Source organism: Rhamphochromis longiceps, linkage group LG15 (assembly GCF_057381845.1).
Source record: "Rhamphochromis longiceps isolate RC_006_pf linkage group LG15, R_longiceps_female_GT1.1, whole genome shotgun sequence".
NCBI lineage: Eukaryota > Metazoa > Chordata > Actinopteri > Cichliformes > Cichlidae > Rhamphochromis > Rhamphochromis longiceps.
Genome location: NC_140571.1, coordinates 16,857,111 through 16,878,008, shown reverse-complemented (window position 1 = coordinate 16,878,008; position 20,898 = coordinate 16,857,111). Strand labels below are relative to the sequence as shown.

General features: G+C 39.4%; 1 protein-coding gene across 2 annotated transcripts in view; it reads left to right on the top strand.

The window, feature by feature from the left end:
* The window catches only part of rgs6 (regulator of G protein signaling 6), a 108,066-nt gene that overhangs the window by 80,316 nt on the left and 6,852 nt on the right, over positions 1-20,898 (top strand). For both annotated transcript variants that reach the window (XM_085381851.1, XM_085381852.1), the window contains exons 3-13: positions 9,079-9,175; positions 11,687-11,737; positions 12,546-12,652; positions 14,730-14,781; positions 16,062-16,126; positions 16,374-16,450; positions 17,396-17,477; positions 17,595-17,669; positions 17,904-18,005; positions 18,412-18,473; positions 20,461-20,571. In XM_085381851.1, the coding sequence (XP_085237977.1) occupies positions 9,079-9,175; positions 11,687-11,737; positions 12,546-12,652; positions 14,730-14,781; positions 16,062-16,126; positions 16,374-16,450; positions 17,396-17,477; positions 17,595-17,669; positions 17,904-18,005; positions 18,412-18,473; positions 20,461-20,571 (881 nt within the window). The remainder of the gene's footprint in view (positions 1-9,078; positions 9,176-11,686; positions 11,738-12,545; positions 12,653-14,729; positions 14,782-16,061; positions 16,127-16,373; positions 16,451-17,395; positions 17,478-17,594; positions 17,670-17,903; positions 18,006-18,411; positions 18,474-20,460; positions 20,572-20,898) is intronic.

Here is a 20,898-nt window from a genome sequence, read left to right as displayed (position 1 = left end):
CTGACTTTTGCATGATGAATTACTTCACGCGTTTTGTGTCAAATTGGGGACAAATGTCTGACATAAACATGCTATATGAAGCATATATGCATGACATTAAGCCAAAAAGCAGACTAAGTTACTATGACTATCATAAAAACCAGAAATTGAAGAAACTGCTTGCTAGGCTGCTGGTGACAGTCTTGAACACATGTAAATTGAGCCTTTTTTGTTGCATTGCCAACATGATTCTTGAGTCCATTGCACTGTGTTGAATATTTTAAGCTCATAGTCTATTATGCTGCATTTTTTGACAAATTGTATCTGCTCGCGCGGCTCTCGGTAAGCGCTTTCACAGAATCTCTAATCCCTTTTTTCCTGTGCTTGGCTCTTGACTTTCTTTCCGAGTTTCTTGTCAGTATGCAAGTGCCACTCAAAGCACAGAGGAATGTGTTGCAATCAGTTGATTGTGAATGGTCTTAGGAAGGTAATATGCAATCTACTGAAGTAGATCCGGAAGGAGCCAAATCAGCCAATGGTCTCCTGTTCATACTATATTTGCCTCCCCGAAAATTCAAATTAATAAATTCATGGCATTCAATCCTCCCAAGGTACATTTAGGTTTGATTGGTGTTAGTACATGAGTTACAAAAATAACTCATGAGCCCTAGAATGGATGAAAATAGTCTTACAGTACTAAAGGAACTGTAAATAATCTGTCTGGAAAGATCAAGATGAGTGAGACCATTAAATGATCAAAACTGCAGTCAAACAAACAGCGAGGATATTCAACTCAAGATTGTTGACTTGAAGTCATCTATCTGCTTGTTGTCCAGCTGGCCTTCAGCCAGGCTGTTATCAATCTAGCAGCATGTTAACTTTCACTGTGGGGATGGCTTGGGAACTGCACGGTTCAGAGGAGGTAATTTTCTTTCTTTTCTCTCAAAATGTGTTGCCCAGGTATCACTGCACAAAAATTCCCATTCTTCAAGTCTGTGGCTGACATTTTCTCTCTCAGCAGGATGTATCCCTGCTCCATTATAACCATAGTAATGGCCTTGTCAGTCTTCTCTCCCACGTAATTCGCTTTTTGCTATGAAAGGCTAATTGCAGCTGTTTCAGGGACAGGAATTCAAAAGGGGGCTATTTTACAATAAAATGTACTTTGTGTTAGCCTCCTCTGCGTGTTTAGGTGTGCATGCCAGGTTGTTGAGCTTTGAATTATTGTGCCCTCGTCCTGACTCATGCTTCAGCCCGTTTGCATTTGGGGGAAAAAAAGAAACTCTTGAGTAAATAATTTTACCATCATTAGTCACAGTGCTGGAGGTTAAATAAATGTTCTCAACTGATAACTGGTTTTATGATGCAACGACCAATGAAATAGTCTGTATGGTTGTATCATTGAGGGAGAAATTCTAGGTGTGCAGTACCTTTCTTTTACCTTGTGTTGGATGGATGGATAGGTAGCATGTCTGTTATGCAACTAATGCTTCACAATACCTGCTGAAATAAGTTAATTTGGAAAGAAAAGTGTAGAAATATGTTTTGTACTTTTTTATACAGATATATTATGTTCATGTTTATGTGCTTTTCCATCTAGCGCACATGTGTCAAAGTCAAGGCCTGCGGGCCACATCCGGCCCGGCGTACATTTATATCCGGCCCGAGATAGCCCTGACACTACACACTGCCCTGTCACACCTGGAGAAGAGAGACACGTATGTGAGGATGCTGTTTGTAGATTACAGCTCAGCATTCAATACCATCGTTCCCTCGAAGCTGGACAGGAAACTGCAGGATCTAGGACTGAGCAGCTCCCTCTGCAGCTGGATCCTTAGCTTCCTGTCTGACAGACGCCAGGTGGTCAGACTGGGCAGCATCACCTCATCCCCCATCACACTGAACACTGGTGCTCCACAGGGGTGTGTACTGAGCCCTCTCCTGTGCTCACTCTACACCTACGACTGCACAGCCACTAACAGCTCCAACATCATTGTGAAGTTTGCGGACGACACTACAGTGGTGGGTCTTATCACCAACGGTGATGAGACGGCTTACAGGGAGGAGGTCAGCGCCCTGACCCACTGGTGTCAAGACAACCATCTCACCCTCAACGTCGCAAAGACAAAGGAGTTGATAGTGGACTTCCGGAGGTGCAGAGAAGTACACACCCCCATCACCATCAACGGCGCTGCTGTGGAGAGAGTGAGCAGCTTCCGGTTCCTTGGCGTACACCTGGCTGAGGATCTTACGTGGTCAGTACACACAAACAAAACAGTGAAGAAGGCGCAGCAGCGCCTCTTCTTTCTCAGGAGACTGAAAAGATTCGGCATGAGCCCCCGCATCCTCAGGACCTTCTATCGCTGTGCCATTGAGAGCATCCTCACTGGATGCATCACCACCTGGTATGGCAACAGCACCGCCTACAACTGCAAAGCTCTCCAGCGAGTAGTGCGGTGCTCTGAACGGATAATTGGAGGTGAGCTTCCCTCCCTCCAAGACATCTACAGGAAGCGGTGCCTGAGGAAAGCGGGGAGGATCATCAAGGACTCCAGTCACCCCAGCCATAAACTGTTCAGACTGCTTCCATCAGGAAGGAGGTTCTGCAGCATCCGGTCCCGTACCAGCAGACTGAGAGACAGCTTTTTCCATCAGGCCATCAGACTGCTGAACACGTCATAGACACCTCAGCTTCACTACTGGAACTTTAACATTATGCACTCCACACTGTATATAAATGCCACTTGTTTTGCACATATTCAACTCTGTATATTTTATATATTTTATTATTATTATTATTATTTTATTTTATTTTTTTACTATTTAATTTGTAAAAATGTGTATACACACACACACACACACACACACACACACACACACACACACGTAGGAAAATATTTAGTATACACATCCAGAAATGCATACACTATTATATATTGTACATATATTTATTAGTTTCAGGTTGGCCATTCTTGTATTTTGCTCGTTTGTGTTGTTGTGTTTGCACATCTCTGTTGCTTGTGGGGCTCGCACACAAGGATTTCACTCGCATGTGCTGTGCCAGTGTGCCTGCACATGTGATGTGACAATAAAAAGTGATTTGATTTGAGATCATTTTATATAGATGTACTATTATTGTTATGCATGGCCCAGCGATATGAGGCGCTAATAATATACAAACTACAGATCCCATAATGCAGCGCTGCAGCCTCCTTGCTGAATGCTAGGCTAACTGGGAACATTCCCGCTTCAATCAAGTCAAACTTCTGTTTGAAGCTAGCCGCTCACAATGGTGGAGAGACAAGTTGATTCTGAAAGCAGAGCCAGTTGTGTGAAAGAAGCAAAAACTTTATTGCATAATATCTTGCTGTGGATGAAAGTACAGACATGATGGACATTGCACAGCTGACCATCTTCATCCGTGGAGAGGAAATACTGAACATTAAATCGATGCACGGGACAGCGACAGGAAAATACATTTTTAAAACGTATGTCAAAGTGTAACCGACATGAAACTGCCCTGGGACAAACTTGTTGGACTTACAACAGATAGTCACCGTAACGCAAACCGTAAACTTTATCTGAGCTAAACGTTTAAATCACCGTCAATTTCAGTCTTTTTTTTATTTTTAATTTTTATTAGTTTTCTTATTTATACAACATATACAACAAATTCAATTTAATCACCATGAGGGGGAAAGCAAAACCAAACCGAGCAACAACATAAGAGACAAACGGACCAAAACAAGACCAAACAAAACACAAGAACAAACAAACCAAGAAATACAATGACATTATACAAAATCGGGCCTCCCATTTTGTACATATTTCAACCATTTCAACCAATATTCATCAAATGCGTCCGCCTGGCATTTTAGCCTAAAAGTTATTCTTTCCATAACAAAAATATTATATATCACATCAATCCATTCATCTATGGTAGGAATATCCTCTTTAATCCAAAGGCGAGTTATGGCCTTTTTGCAAGCTACCGACAGCACACTGAACAAATATTTATCCGGTTTGCATAGATTAAGACTCTCTAGGTTGCCTAGGTACAATAATGCAAAATGAAATTGTATTTTCTTTTGAAAGATTGTTTCCATGACCTTATGTGTTTCCTTCCAAAATGGAACCACACGGGGACATTCCCAAAAAATGTGAAAATGATTTGCTGTTGCATGTCCACAATGCCTCCAGCATGTTGTATTCTGAGAATAATTGAATTTTTGGGCTGGGGTAATAAAATAACGAATTACGTTCTTCCAGCTGAATTCCCTCCACGAGGGGGAGCTTGTTACTGACCACTGCTGCCTACAAATCCCATCCCATTCCTCTCCTGTTAAGAATAGATTGCTCTCTGTTTCCCATCTTCCTTTAACATATCTTGTATCATGACCCTGTAGATTGATCAGTGAACAATATAATTTGGAAAAATTTTTTTGATAGGGTCCATCTCTATACGCGTTCTCGAATATATTTATAATCTCTTCATTCCCAGTTGATAACTGAGAATTTTTTAGCTTTTTATTCAGGAAGTCCCTCAGTTGCAAATATCTAAAAAGATCTGGATTTTGCAACCCAAACTTTTTCTTAAGGTCTTGGAAACTCATCACTTTTCCATTTTTCAACAAGGTACTGTATGTGGTGAGACCTTTATTTGCCCATGTTTTGAATGTCGAGTCGAACTTACTAGGCAAAAATTCTGGGTCATATGCAAACCATTTAAGGAAACCGGCCCTCTGGTTTAAATGGTACTTTTTAAGTACTCTTCCCCATATTTTTATTGAACTTACTATCCAAGGGTTGCCCGGGTCTCCCAGGAGTCGTAACTCTGACGGATCTCCTATCAGTGCCCCGACAGGAAAATTACCTCCCAAGGACAATTCCACTTCCTTCCATGTGGGAAATAGATTCAGAGTTTGCCGACATTCCTCATCATACAGAGGTCCGTTGGCTGAGTTGGGGAAAAGTTCTCAATAGAGTTTTTGAGCTCAGCAAGGAAATCTGTCAGTACATGGACATGGCATGTATGATGCGGTGAAGGCATTTCAAGTGAAGCTGTCACAAATGCACCAGTGCAACCTGCCTCACTTGAACCAAGTCAGCGGACTTTGCTGAACTGCACCTGTGCAGATTCAGATGGAGCTGCAGTGTAATGGGACACTCAGGGCAAAGTACGACACTGTTTATTAGTTCCATTCCTGCAGCAATGCCCAGCTCCGTCTACATGCGGCTCCAACCTTGTGTATGCTTTCATTTATTTTTTCTGGGGTTTTTGGCAGCATGTTGATATTTCTAACTTGCATAATTTTGACAGGATATATTTTTATGTGGAGCAAAATATTTATAGTTAAAGTTTATTTTTTTAAGTTGATTTAATCTGGAATAATATTCCTGTCTGTTTTCCTTCATATTTGTGTTTAAAAAACATTGTTTTAGTGTGTTCGATAAATCTTTATCTTGTTTGGCCCGTGACCTAAAGTGTGCCTTGAGTTTTGGCCCCCTCTGCAATTGAGTTTGACACCCCTCTAGCGTAACAGTCAGGTAAGTACGATACCCAATCAGACAATTAATGGCTTAGTGAGGGACCATGACGATGGCATTTCTGGTAAGTACAAATAGATAGACATTCTTTTTTCTTTCTTTTTTTTTTGCCCAAAGAGATCATTAAACCACAGTCAGTAGCACAGCCCTTTTCTCCCTGTAACCAACCTGTCTGCCAAGATGCCTGCCAGCCCGCTAGCTGGTCCATGCTAAGTGTGTGGTGATAATACTGTAATCAGGCGTGTTAAATAGACCGGCTTGCAATAAGTCTGATGAAATCTGTTCCCGCTGGGCTGCACTACAAGCCAAGACACAAACAAGCAGGCGCATTCATACAGCACACAACCCCAAAACTATATACACATGCACATATGTTTGTATGGACTTGTGAGGATCTACACTGACACAACACATACAGTAATTATAACTACCAATCTAATCAACCAGTAATCTAAACGGAACAGTCATCTTGAACTAATCTAGTTTTAAAATGTTATGTTAGGGCACCAGGATTGTGCTTTAAAAGGAAGTCTTCAGTTATGGGGGTAAAAGATCGCAATGTCATTGCATCAGGGTTCCAGTACAGGGTCTGCAAGAAAAAAACATTAAACCTGGCTTAATGTCATATTGCAAAGTGCTATGACTAACCTGTGGACGTTCCTCTCAATGCAGCAAGTTTCTTCTTCAGTAGTCATAATATTTTTAGCTAAGAGACAGCTGAAAACAAATGATTCACAGGCACAGAAATAGAGAGTTAAATAAGTAATTGTTTGCTTGAGTCCATTAGATATTTGAGTCCATACTTGTGTGATGAGGTGAAGTCTTATTGATCTAAGGCTCGTATTTGAATTTGTATCAAATCTCCAGTTTTTTAATCTGCGGAGTGGACCAAGAGTATTTTGGGGGAATTTTGATGACCAGTTGTTCAAGTGCGTTTTTGATTTGCAGCATCTGGCTGCTTCCAAAACTTTCTTTTCCACAGCTGTACTTAAATTCCTATGTTTTGGGCAGCAACCTTTCCTCAGCCATTTCCATTTTCCAGCTCAGAGTCATGGCCTCAGATTTGGGGGAGCTTCACACCTAATGGAGTCTAACTCCATAACCAAAAACTGCAAACCAAACGCTACAGGCAGTAAGTCCAACCACATACAGCAAATCGGTATTAATAATTATGATACTTATGTAACTTATGTAATACAACAGCGACTCAACTTGGTCACGTGTAACGATAAATATTATAAAATACACAGAAAATTGTTTTTTAATGTTCCTCCTTTTTGTTTCAAAAATACCATTTCGTGTTTCATCGTCACAGATATACAAAGTAGTGTTGGGCAATTTTAGATTCAGTGGGTGACAGCTGTTGTAGCATGAAGTAAACGTGTTGTGAATGCCTATTTTCATTAATGGAGCAGGAGTAGATTGTTCATGATAGTGGAAGCCATTAAAGTCATTTGAGCAGCTACCTCCACACTATCAACATCTTATTACAATCATATTAGTTGTATTGATTTTGAAGTGTAGCCCGGAGCTCTCTATGTCTTTGCTTTTGGCAGACAGCCAGGATCTATAGAGAGGAACAGGGTGACAGCAGGCTGATGGCCAGAGGCGTAAAAGCAGGAAGCTTGTCAGTTTGAATTTCCAGACTGGTTGGAAGCATCTGTGCTGGAAAGTGAGAAAGATGTGTTTCAGTCATTTCTTTTTTTTTGAATGTTTGCAGGCCCTTCGACGACACAAATACTGCGTTTTCACGTCACCTGTCTACTTGCAACAGGACAGGAGGGTTATGATAGGAGATAGTGGTAAATTTACCTAATTACTTTCAGGTGTAAGCAGCTTAAATGCCTTTCATATAGCATAAACTATAGCTTCTGTTTAGTCTCAGTCACCAGTTTTCTATCTGCCTGTGTTTATCCAGTTAATAGGTGGTGGACTCTAGAAGAGTACAGCATTTTATTTGCATAGCAATCACATTGGGGTATTGTCAATAAAAACAAACCAAAACCAGCTGTGATATTTTTAAAAACTGCTGGTAGTCATGCAGTGGAAAATTGTGTGGCGAAAACAGCACTTTTACCCAGCTGAGTTATTCAAAGAGACACAGAGCAAAGCCAATATGTTGCTTTTGCTCCTTTTGTTCTTATGAAAGGGATGAATTTCTCTTCTCTTGCAGATTTAAAGCCAGCTTTAACCTCTCTCACCCTACGTTTGTATGCTTGCTTGTTTTTAGCAAAATTCTAATGCTTCTAAAGACGGGGGCCATTGAAGAAGTGATTTTATGCATCCACGGGATTCTGCTATTCATACAAGTAAAAAAAGCACACCAGCAAAGCAATGTTGTTAAATTATTTTGGATATTGTGCAATGTTTTTTAAAAAAAAAAGAAATATTGAAAAACTGTGTGGATGAATAGTATGTTCAGTCTTAAACAGACTGTACATTGAGTCTGCATGAGTGTTGTGGAAGTCACCAGCTTTAACCCAGCGTGGGTGGCTCCTAGAACTATACTCCACTGACAGCTGCACATTATAAATATACTCATAAGGGTCGCAAAATTGCACAAACTGAGGACATATTTGCAGTAAAATAAACTATGGGCACTACAGGTAGGAAGTAGAATGTGTTTTTCTCAAAACTGGTGAAATGCACTTCTTTTCTGTAATCACTTTAATTGTCTAGATGTAAAAAGCATATGTGGTTATCTCTGCCTCTCTGCCGTTGCTCTGGGTTCCATTCAGGGTTTATATATAGCTGCCGGGTTGTGCGTTAGTGTGCGATAGCTGTCTCCAAAGCGACCAGCTTCTCACTTCCCACTCCCTGACGCAAACAAAAAAAGCATCTGTGAAGAGAGAGGGGGTGTCAACCTTGCAATCAAAACCAGATAATCAAATACTAATCTGATTACTTAAGTGCAAAGTGGGTGACGTGTTTCGTTTAACATCTGTGCAATTGTAATTAAGGGCCACAGATATGTGCTGTCCTGCTGAACCTCAACTCCTGCTTAGATTAGACTCAGTTATCATGTGACTCAGTCTTGTGGTTAAAACAACATTACAGCGAGAGGTGAAGTGTATAGTTAAACCTATAAAAAGTGAAAAAGGAGAAGAGCTTTTCTTTTTCACGAACTACCTGTGTTTTTTCACTGGTATCAATTTCCATGAAGCATTTATAAACAGTTGAATTTTAAAGTCAATGTAATTAACTGGTTTGTTAGACCATATAATGAATGATATCATTTTTCTTTCTTTCAAGACATATTTTATTCTACAGTAGAAATTGTAGCAGCATCTTTGCAGCTAACGATAGTCTTGTCTTCATAAATTGAAGAGAAGTGAGCTGATCCTGCATTTTCTTTGTGATGGCATAGATATGAATCATAGCGCTTGCCATTGTCTTGGTTTGAAGTAATGCAGCACTTCAACTTAAAGATTAACTGTTTAAATATCTTAAGAAAAATCCAAATAAAGTACATTTAACTAATACTTGTCTCACATGGATAAAAGTTTCCGTTTGTTCAAACTTTTAAACTCTGTCTTCTGCCTTATTCTACAGATTGAAGACATTATCACTCGCATCCAGGACGAGACGGACGGTGTACCCATCAGAACTGTCAAAAGTTTCATGACGAAAATCCCCAGTGTCGTTACGGGTAAGAAATCAAAAGAGACAGATGTCAAGCAAAAAGTGACCTAACCTGCACTGTACAAACATTAACTATAGAAGTGCATCACTGATGGACATTAAGTGCCCAGAGAACAAAATGAGACGATGGAAAATGCTGATGTCTGTTGGGCCTCTTGTTTTAGTGAGGCTGAAAAATGACAGTTCAATCAGCTATTCCAGGATAATTTAATCAACGTACTTTAATTTGATATTTTGAGATATTTACTTATTCAGCTTCTTTTTAAGGTTGTATGTGAAGAATTATTCCTGAAAAAAGGAAATATGGAAATATTAACAATCTGGGTAGACTTTATAAAAAGGTAAACTGTCTGTTAATTGCAGACTTATGATACACTATACACATAGGTATGAGCAGGATATCAATTTCCTGCCTGTCATCTAGACAGAGCATTAGTTTATTTCACAACACAAGGGTAGGCATCCAAAAAAATCCATCTTGCAAGGTATTTTGTGAAACACTATACAGTACATCCTAGCTCTCCAGCTTGGTCCCACATTTGTATTCAAATAATCATCTGCTTGGTGGCTGCATTTCAGTCTGTTGAGGCACAGAAAAGCTGAATAGCTTTAGGTAAAAGTGGGAAGACAACATATGATTAAACGTTTGAAAAAGTGTGTAAGTGCATAAACAGAATGACTAATGCTGTCCTACTATCAAGGTGCCCTTAAGTGAAGCAGTCAACCCCTGACTTCTCTCGTAGAGCTGCGACTGTGGGGATCTGTGCGTCAAGCTGTCCAACAACAGAATAAACTTTGAATTTAAATGAAGTAAAAACAACAAAAGAAAACATTATTTGTTAGTTGAACCTGATGGGTAGGGATGAATGTTAGCCCCCTTGCCAGCTGGCTGTAATCACTTTCACTGACAGCATAAATCATTCCAACAGGCTGGTGCTGCAGTGGGAGGCTTTCACAGCAAACGAATGAAACAAATGATGAAAACAAAAACATAGACTATTAACACCCCACCCCCACCCCCCACCACCACTACCCCAGTCTTTGCATTAATGGAAGATGCATACCCAATATGCAATAAGCAGAGCATATCAATAAACATAATTACCCCAGCGGCTGATGGATATGCAGAACAGTATCTCTCAAATGTTTGCAGCTGAGTGCTGAAGGCTAAGAAACTAATAACTGATGAAGAAATTAAACATCACCTCACTAAGGAAAGTAGAAGATATTCTAATTCCACTCTAATAGAGTTTTAAAGTCTCTAAATATTGATCTTTTGAGGTATGGGATCACATTTAAAATCTTTTATATTTATATTCAAGCGAATACCACTGTTTTGGGTGAAATAGTTGAAACATTTGAGATTTTGTTTTCTGTTAGAGGGAAAAATACTGATAAGCTAACCTAGTTTTTAGCATGCAGAAAGCCTTTGATTATGCCTTATGTCTTATGTCTTTTATTATCATCATTCTATTACCTTTAGGTTTTGTCTTGGAAGTGTAAATTGGGGCACTTGTGTATTTACACTCATTGGCCACTTTGTTAGTTACACCTGTTCAGTGCATTTAGGCATGTAGGTTGGAGGTTCAAACCGAGCATCCAAATAGGGAAGAAAGATTATTTAAGTGGCCTTGAACATGGTGGTTGGTGTCAGATGGGCTGCTCTGAATATTTTGGAAACTGATTTACTGGGATTTCCCCATCCAAACATCTAGTTTTATATTGAGTGGTCCAAACCTAAGAATGGTCAGATTGCTTCAAGCTGACATAAAGGCAGCCATAACTCAAATAACCACTTTTTCCATGACCAGCGTATGAAGCAGATGAGCTACAGCAGCAGAAGACCATACTGAATGGCACTACTGCCAGCTAAAAACAGGAAATTGAGGCTACAATTGATGCAGGGTTTGACAACAGAAGATGAAAGAAATGTTGCCTGATCTGATATTTTTTTGGCTCACTATGGTCCATTACTACCAAGCGAGCATTGCATTGTTGCTGTTAACATCCATCCCTGTATTTCCACACAGTACCCATGTTCTTTCAGTTGGATAATATACCATAGTACAAAGCTCAAATCTCTCAAACTGGTTTCTTGGTCATGGTTAACATTACATTTTACTTAAATGGCCTACAGTTGCCAATTCTCTATCTAAAAGATCTGGATGTGTAGCTGACAAATCTGCAGAAATTGCAAAATGTTATCATGACTTTATTGGACCACGATCTCTGAGGAATGTTTCCCACACCTTGTTACATCTATGGCACTAAAAATCAAGGCAGTTCTGAAGGTGAAAGCCACTCCAACCAGTTACTAGCAAGGGGTAACTACTAAAATGACTGTTGAGTGTATATTTTGCCCCAACAATGGAAGCCCCCTTGTTTTGTTTTTTGTGTTCTTCTATCCTGCCCCCCCGGGCTGCTGTATGTTTAATCCCAAATCTATATCTTTCAGTACATTATTGTAAACACACCATGTATCGCAGCTATTTATCTATCCTCATCTGATCTGATACAGGTGCAGATATTGTACAGTGGCTGATGAAGAATCTGTCCATTGAGGATCCAGGTATGTTTTTAAAATGGGAAAGCAGAGTGTACTCTGCTGAATGATTTCTAAATGCCACAACCTCCCATGATAGCAGAACAGCAGGATTTATTTATAAAAAGCATGCACGCTATATAATAAGAAATACAGGGGTGTGTCTATCTTTATGATAGGTTTTTGAACAATTGCCTGCAATAAATGCTTACAATGAAGAGATGTTTATAGTGAGCAGGTGCATTGTTGTTCAGAAGACCTAACTACAAAAACTTGGCAATTATCTGTAGAAAACATTTACAAGTTAATACTATAGAGAAAACATACCAAACAGGAAAAGAGGCAACTAGATTGTTTTTTTAACAAACAGAATTTGTTTTATATTTGTTGTTTCGTTGGCCTGACCTAAAGCCTGGTGGTGGGAGAGCAGTGTTTATTGTTGGTACAATAGCCCACGGCCTGGACAGTGAATCAGTCACTGAGTCATCCATGTACATCCCAACCACCTCTGATTCCCATAGTCCTAGCAGAAAGCCACTTTAAACAGACAAACAAACAAAAACAAAAGTTCAACAAGCTGTGTTGATATATTTGCATTTCTTAAAATGCTCCACTTCAAAAAATATTCCAGGGATGGTATACTTGGCAGGTGATTCATAGTTTTGTATTAATGTAATGTTACAAAATATCAGTTCCATGACTGTCATATTTGATCTCATTGTCTAGATGTTGTTTCAACCAACTTAATTCTATCCATACTGCAATGTAAATACTGTCTGCAATGCTGAGGAATCTACTGTAATCTATTTATCTCTTTATTCTGCTCCTTTTACAGCTGAGGCGATGCACATTGGGAGTTTAATTGCAGCTCAGGGGTACTTTTTCCCAATCTCAGACCATGTCCTTACCCTGAAAGACGATGGAACTTTCTACCGCTTCCAGGTGAGCGGACACACCAAGTGGTTAAAAACACAGAGAAGGCTATAGGAGGTATGGCCACATTTAATTATTAGCAAACTCAAGATTTATACCTGATGTGAAGCTTAATGAGAAACGTGACAATCAGCATTTAGATACTTCATGGTTAATTCTAGGTTAGTGTCTTGTTTTGATAAATATCGTAAAATTATTTTCTGTATAGACGGGTGAAAAATTCAAGTGAGTAAGTAAGGGATTGAACCACTACATGAAACTGGATAGCTAATGATTACCTGAAACTCTGAATTTACAGAAAATGTTAAATTTTTGTGAAACATCTATCGTCCGATAATGATACAGTTATCGGACGATAGATGTTTTATATCGGGATATGAGGTTTTGGTCATATTGCACAGCCCTACATAGCCCCTGGGATCCCTGGGTCGCGGAGGAGGACCCGGGGCAAACCCAGGACACATTGGAGAGATTATATCTCTTGGCTGGCCTGGGAAAGCCTTGGTGTTCCCCCGGACAAGCTGGAGGAGGTGGCTGGGGAGAGGGAGGTCTGGGCTTCTCTGCTTGGGCTGCTGCCCCCACGAACCAGCCCTGGATAAGCGGAAGAAAATGGATGGATGGATGTTACTTTTGATAGCTATTCTTAACATGGTGGAAAAATTGTGGTTGACTCAGCACATTCAGATAGCTTTTGAAATGTAGATATAGTAAGTTTCGAGTACCGGCTCTTTATTGTCAATAGATGAAAATAGTTTTTCTTTAATGTTCCCTTTTATGTTCCCTTTTATGTTCCCTTTTGTGCCAGACATGACTCTCACACTAATGCCTTCTTCATTCTGTGTAATTGTAAGAGATAATAAAAAACCTCCAGCAAGTTTAATCTAGCTGTGGGGTCGCCTACAATATCCCAATCAGCCACTGACGATTACTTGCTTCGTTATAGAAGCACTGGGGCCCTGTCCACTACAGTTTCTTCAGTACTATGTTGGGATCCTGTGACCCTATTAAAAATGGATGGTGAGCTGTTAAAATATTCATCAAGAGCTCAGAGGAAGCAGGTCTGGTCCGGGCCAAATAGGCAGCTACCAGAATCTTTACAGGGACATGTAGTGTAGCAGCCCACACTACAATTAGAGACTCATATCAAAGAACAAAAAATAAATAAAGTAAGGCTGACATTTTGTGCCTCCTTCACTGTTCACAGTTAAGGCAGTGGCATTAAGCTTGCATATTAATTATGCCAGACTGAAGTCTCTAATTAAAGAAAGGAAACCATGTTTTCAAATTCCTCATTTGTGAATGCAAAAGCAGCATGTGGTGCGATTAGAATGATTTCTATGTAGCATCTTCTTCCTATACATACTGCAGTTACAGGATTGAATCTCCAGTGAAGCCAGAAGAGCAGTTTAATTAAACCAACAGTGCACATTAGGTTATTTGACCTTGGTTCTCCTCCTTCAAAGTGAAGTGGAATAAAAGAGGGGAGGAGGAGGAGGTCTATTTGCTGTAGCCGAAAGAGCTTCATAAAGATAATCACCACTCATTAGCATTTCCTTTTGGAGGCAAATCAAGTGCAAGATAAAGAGAAACACAGGGCAGAAAAATCACAATTGTGTAATATCTCTTCTCAATGAAAATACTACAGATGGTTTGGACTCGTTTAACAGTTTTACATAGTTTTTTGTCAAATACAGAACCTGTCCTGTCTGTTCTTTGCCTGGCGGCTTATTGTTCTGTTTTCTGACTGTTTACTTCCCAGCTGTCATTCTTTTATTGTTTTCTGCAATACTTTTCCATGAGTAATAGCCCCCTGGGGTGTTGCAGAGGTGTGAAAAGTTTTAGAAGTTGGCTGTTCTGAATCTCTCCTGCCCTGATAATAAAAAATATTTTGATTGGTGAAGCAAGACAATCATGTGCTCCCCTGTGTCTCAGAGGCAAACAGCTATCTTGTAAAGGTCATCATCATCACTCCAGTTTTGTCAAATAGTTTTGACTCATAAATCGTGACCTGGGAGGTTCAGGGAACAATCAGCAGCAATTCAGCATCACTTTTGATTTTCACATTTCTACTTTGTTTTGTCCTCAGGCGCCATATTTCTGGCCGTCCAACTGCTGGGAGCCTGAGAACACAGACTATGGTGAGAAACTTCAAGGAATATCTTGACATTTTGTGGTTTTTGATTGTCCTTTAAGTTTTAAAGAGCAATGCTTTAGTCATAAGATTAATTAAATGGATTAGAAATAGTATACGTGGGTTGGAAACAGTAATATAGCATCACTGCATGGAACGAAACCTGCTAGTGTTATACTGAATTTAAGGTGAAACTAATGCTTTCTGTGGTCCCGGTCTCTAATCTAATTTGCAACAGCTGCTTCTGAGGTATTATGTAAAGTGCAAACTACACCTCCAACATTAGCAGGGTATGAATAACCATCAATAATAACTGAGGGATAAGATATGGATCTTATCAATCTACATCTGATCTTGAGGCAAAACCTTTGGAAAAACATGTTTTCTGACTGCCTTTTTATTAGGAGCAGAAAGATTATAACTGGATAATTTATCTAACTTTTGTCTGTCAGCTCAACTCTGAACAAGCTTTATGCAGCAAAAGCTAGACTGTGTAGCTTAAAAAGTGATTATAACAAGCAGACACCAATTAAATATCCCACTGTAGGGAATATTAATAAGTAACTAATTGGGGATGCCTGCAGTCAGCTGAGCCTGACCAAGTAACATGGATGAGTGACAAATCGTTTCTTCCACAGAAAACGCTGCATCCAGATAAAGAGAATCAACTTTATGCATTAATTTCAATATGTCATAATATTCTTATTAATTGATGAAAACTACATATTTTCATGTCATAATGTCTCACCAAGACACAGAGTTTTAACCTTTATTTATTTATTTTTATTGAGTTGATATAACCGTGCTATTCTTTTCAATACAGTGTTTCATTTCAAGTCTTGACTATGTAGATTTTTTTCCGATTTTTCTGATCTGAAGAAAGATGAAGCAACCGTAAACAGATGAGAAGGCATAAGCCTGCAATTTATAACTAAAGCTCAACAAACTCCCACTGAGCAAAGCACTGAAGCCCAGTAAGCACTGTACTTTTAGTTGAGGAGGCGAACAGCTGACATGATTAGTCAATCACTGTTCCACTTCCTGCCCTTCATCCTTTCAGACACAGCCACGACTGGAGTTTTTGGTTTGGGAGTTCAGGGACTCTTAAAACTGCCTCATAATCCCAATGGTGGGCAGGCAGCTTGAGAGGGATTGTAGTCCATGTAAAATGGGTGGTGAGGAGAGGAGAGGTGGGTTGCACAGAGAGTGAGAGATGAGCACAGATGAGTGAAAAGGAGGAACAGGGATGTCTCTGTGATTAATTCTTTCTCTCTCTTTCTCCTTCAGCTATTTACCTGTGCAAGCGGACCATGCAGAACAAGACGAGGCTGGAGCTGGCAGATTATGAGGCTGTGAGTGTTGAACTGTTGCTCTAAGCTATTAGTCCAAGTATTGATCAGTGCGTCAAGCTCTGGGACCAAAAAAATACAGCCTCTTAAAGGTCAGACAGGCGTGTGTCTGTGATGGCATGAAATCTAAATTACTTCTTGGAGCAGACTCAAACTTTAAAACTGTCAAGTGTATTTAACAGTATTTTTTTTCCCAACTATTGTTTTTCCTTGTTGACTTTTGATAATGTTTCTCTCTCATTTCTAACAGGAGAACCTGGCCAGGCTGCAGAGAGCTTTTGCCAGGAAGTGGGAGTTTATCTACATGCAGGCTGAGGCCCAGGTCAAGTAAGTGTGATCTGTTACCAAGGCAACACATGAAACTGCAGTGCATGCACTGATGTCATTCACACTCAAGGTAAAAGACAAGCAATCATGAGAAGTGAGCATTTGTACGTGTGGTTTTGTGTAAGATTACCACTGTGAGATTAGGATTGACGTGTCTACAGGTGTGTTTCACATCAGATGCTCTTTAAACTAACAAACATAGGCAATACTTACTTGGAACACATGGAAATTCGAAAATGGAAGAAGAGTGGAGACTGTACACACTGCTCTGTTTTCCACCATCCTTTGCCAGCCTTCTTTTGATTATGAATCCACAGTTGCATCAGTCTGAGGGATGTTAAAGGGAAAGCTGTAATTTCCAAAATGTTCCCAAGATCTTTGTGAAATAAAGTGAACTGCTATTATTACATTTGCTTCCATGTTTTGGTTCCAGGTATATATGACCAGCATTTCTAATCTGATCATGATTCACGAAACTAGTATTAAAATGTTTTCTAATTTTTCTTCTTCTTCTAAATAAGTAACAATGTGGAAGTCTAGCACATAAACAAACATAATGCACGTTGCCAGGGGTCAAAGACTTTAAATACTAGTATGCAAAGTAGCAATTCCTTAAAATTATTAAGTTAAAAGTTAAAGTCATAACCTATTAAACATTATGAAGATCAACAAATTATACAATTGTTATTCTTATTATTCTTGAAGCCTGTTAGACAATTTTAAATGCTTTTTTAACTCACGGTGAATATTCTTAATTTTTAAATTAATTTCTTTTTGAAAAAAATGAAATGTAGATATCAAAAAACTGGAAGTACTCAAGTACCTGGAATAACACAGAGTTACACAGTATGTGGATGCAGACAGTGTGTATGAAGCTAGAGTACACTGTAGACTGAGTCTGTTCTGAGCCTCATTATTGTTAAAAAACACTGCTCTATTCTGCAGGATTGACAGGAAAAAGGATAAAATTGAAAGGAAGATCCTGGACAGCCAAGAGAGAGCTTTCTGGGATGTCCACAGACCTGTGGTAAGTCTCACATACACACTTCCTGTCTATGTGAGATTATAGCCACCCACCTAATCCGCATTCTCAAATAGTGCTGATGCAATGACATTGTTTTCCTTGGGGTGTTTTTTTCTGCAGCCTGGATGTGTTAACACCACAGAGATGGACATCAGGAAATGTAGACGCATGAAGAATCCTCACAGAGTTAAGAAGGTAAAACCTTAGCTGTCAACTTTGTGACAGGAATCTTTTTAAAGAGATTTTTTAAAATATACCCCATGCAACAAGTTTATTCCTTTTTTTAAAATTTTTTGTAAGTTGTGTTAAAATTCATGTCCCTTGCATTTTTTAAACAACATAACATATCATTTCCCACACTGCAAGAAAATAAGTGTACCTTCTAATACTTACCCACTTCTCCTCTCTCATCATGGTTGAATGGCCCAGTCGGTGTATGGTGTGATAGAGGAGGGAACACAGTCTCAGAGTCCCATACACACTCCTTTACACCACTGCAGGAAAGGCACCAAGGAGGATGTAGAAAAGGAGGTAAAAATCAGTTCAAATGTTGACAAAATTATAAGCCATCATTAGAGAAGATGTCAGTGTTTTGTGCTCTTTCTGCTTTTAACGCCACAAGCACTGGATTTCACAGCCGCAGGCCAATTACAGAGAAGATTGGCAGACATTGTAACGCATTTTGTGCGGTGCCCACCTTGTCAAATCTTTTCAAATCTGCTGGATTGTTTTCTCGCACAAACAGTAATTATGAGAAATGGTAGCACTAACAGTATTGCCGATTGACATAGACACTGCCAGCTGACTCAACAAGCTCCTTTTCATTTATTTCTGTTACAGGTATTTGCTAGCTCTAGTTGAGATCATGCAATCAGATTCAAAAACCTTTATATAAAAAGATTTTTTGGTATAGTTTATTGCTCATTGTCTTTTTCAGATCGTATTCCTGAATACCCAGCTAGATCGTCACTGCATGAAGATGTCCAAAGTTGCTGAAAGGTACAGGAAACTTACTTCACATACACATTTAAAATGGAGCACAGCATCATGTCCAATCTCTATCTTGTCAATCTTGTGAGGCACTCTTTGTCGCTAAGGTACTCCGTTCCCATCTCCTGTACTCTCTGACCATCCATAATCAGACAAAGCTCTGTGCTACTGGCCTACCTTTTACTGTAACTCTCCTAGAGGAGTGGCAGACAGGGGATAATAGGTTTCTTGACACCTTATTTGGACCTGTGGAGGTTTCAGTTTGACATTCAGAGTCCAGAGTGCTGCTTTTGCTGTTTGGGTATGAAGTGGTTCAGTAAGACTGTATTTTGTCCCTGGATTTTCATGCTCAGTGTGACTATTAGATATACAGGTCTAAAGACAATGTGTGTGAATGGGTGGATGACTGGTTGTGTAAAGCGCTTTGGGGTCCTTAGGGACTAGTAAAGCACTATAAAAAATACAGGCCATTTACCATTTGGGCTCAACATGCATTTTCATTACTTTCATTCTCTTGAATTTATCAATATGATGTCACATTTTCAAAATTTGAATAAGTATTGAGCTAATAATACACAATAGGGTCAAGGGTTCTAGAGAGGATGTTTGGGATGTGATGTGAAACTGCACAATTTTCATTTTAAATAATTTTTGTACAATACTCCAGCCCCATAAAGTCTATGCTTTTTCCTTTAACACATTAAGAACAAAACACTGTGTTTTTGTAGTCTTTTAAAAAACTGCTCACTGTACAGTTTCAACCGTCTTGCCCTGTTTAACGATTTGAACTTCAACTGAGAACAAGTCTTTAACTACACTATGTGGACATAAGCACTGGGCCACACACAGCATTATTGTTTTCAGTCCCATTGCCAAAGCTTATAATATCCTTCCAAACATTTGCAAAAGAATGGGTCACTTTCACAGAGTCACTCAATGAATTATCAAGTCAGTTCAAGAAATTCCTTTTAAAATCAACTTTATGTAGTATTATTGCAAAAGGGAAGAGTTTAATTGCAGGTTAGGGTCGCCAAGTGCTGAGGTATTTGGTGTGTAAAAGTCACCAGTGCTCTGCTTCTAAACTTCCCCTGGCATTAACAACAGCACTAAACTGTGCAGGGGAGCTTTGATTTTCATGGCTGGGCAGCTCTTGTAGGTGTCATCCTCAGGTGGACATCAAGTTTCTACTACGTTGTTGCTCATTCAGAGAACTCTGCACAGGAACATCCAAACAAACTCTGGGCTGTCTCTGTCCGTGGTCCTGTTACCCTGCTTATCTTGCCCATTGCTGTTACAGAATGTACTGTATATTGTATTGAGCTTCTATAACTTCTGTTGGCCTGGTGTCTATGATTTTTATGGATCCTGGTATCTGGAATTGCATTTATTTGTTAGTCAATTTAAAACTTTCTGGAATCAGCATCAAAAATAAAAGGTCTGGAAACACATAAGTAAATGGAGTTTCTGCAGTTTTTTTGTAATTTTTATAATTTTGTTTTTCTTTTTATGTATATAGCTCATATTTTCATGTGTTGTAATATGTAAATCAAAAAGTCATATTTAGATATAATGAAGCTTTTGTACCGTAGGGTTAGAAGGATATTACTGCTGTAAAGAGAAGAAGTTGTGTGTTTTTCCTCGCCTTCGTACAGCTTGAGGTCATGCGTTGGCAGTGCAGCGAAGTTGTAGTACATACATTTGTATGTTATTGGGGATTCTTGCATTATTGTTTAATCTGTGAGAAGGAAAATATTTTCTGCACAGTGTTGCTGTTGTTGTGAAGGACATTCTGCTTCACTCTGTCTCTCACTTACCGTTTGTCTCAGACTACTCAGGACATCAGTTTCTTAATTTTACTGCAGAAAAACATGCGGTTCACTATTAACATGTACCTCAAATCATCAGCATGTCACTGCTGTCTCTAAACATATGATAAGCTAATGCCTCCTTTCCTTTGTCATGTGTGTCCATGTGTGTTGTTGCTGTTGTGTGTCAGTCTGATAGCCTACACTGAGCAGTACTTGGAGTATGACCCATTTGTGACATCACCTGAACCATCCAACCCCTGGACCAGCGATGACCCCACTTTCTGGGATTTGGAGGCTAGGTACAATCACTGTCAGTGGATATGTCAAGATGTCTCTGCGTGCTGTTTTGTTGTTGTTTTCATAATCATGGTATTTTTAGAGGAAACTGTTTGCACTGATTATTTTAAAATAATTTATTTTTCTGTTGTTGGGCTCTGTAACCTATAACCTTCCTTTAACCTATAACCTTCCTATAACCTTCCTATAACCTTCCTTGAACTGCCTTGCTACCAAATTATTAAACATAAAGAAAAGTAGTGCTCTCAACAAGGTGCACTATGATTGGAACTGCTGAATACGCAGGAATTCATTAGATCAGACACATGATCACTGTGCCTAATGTAGCT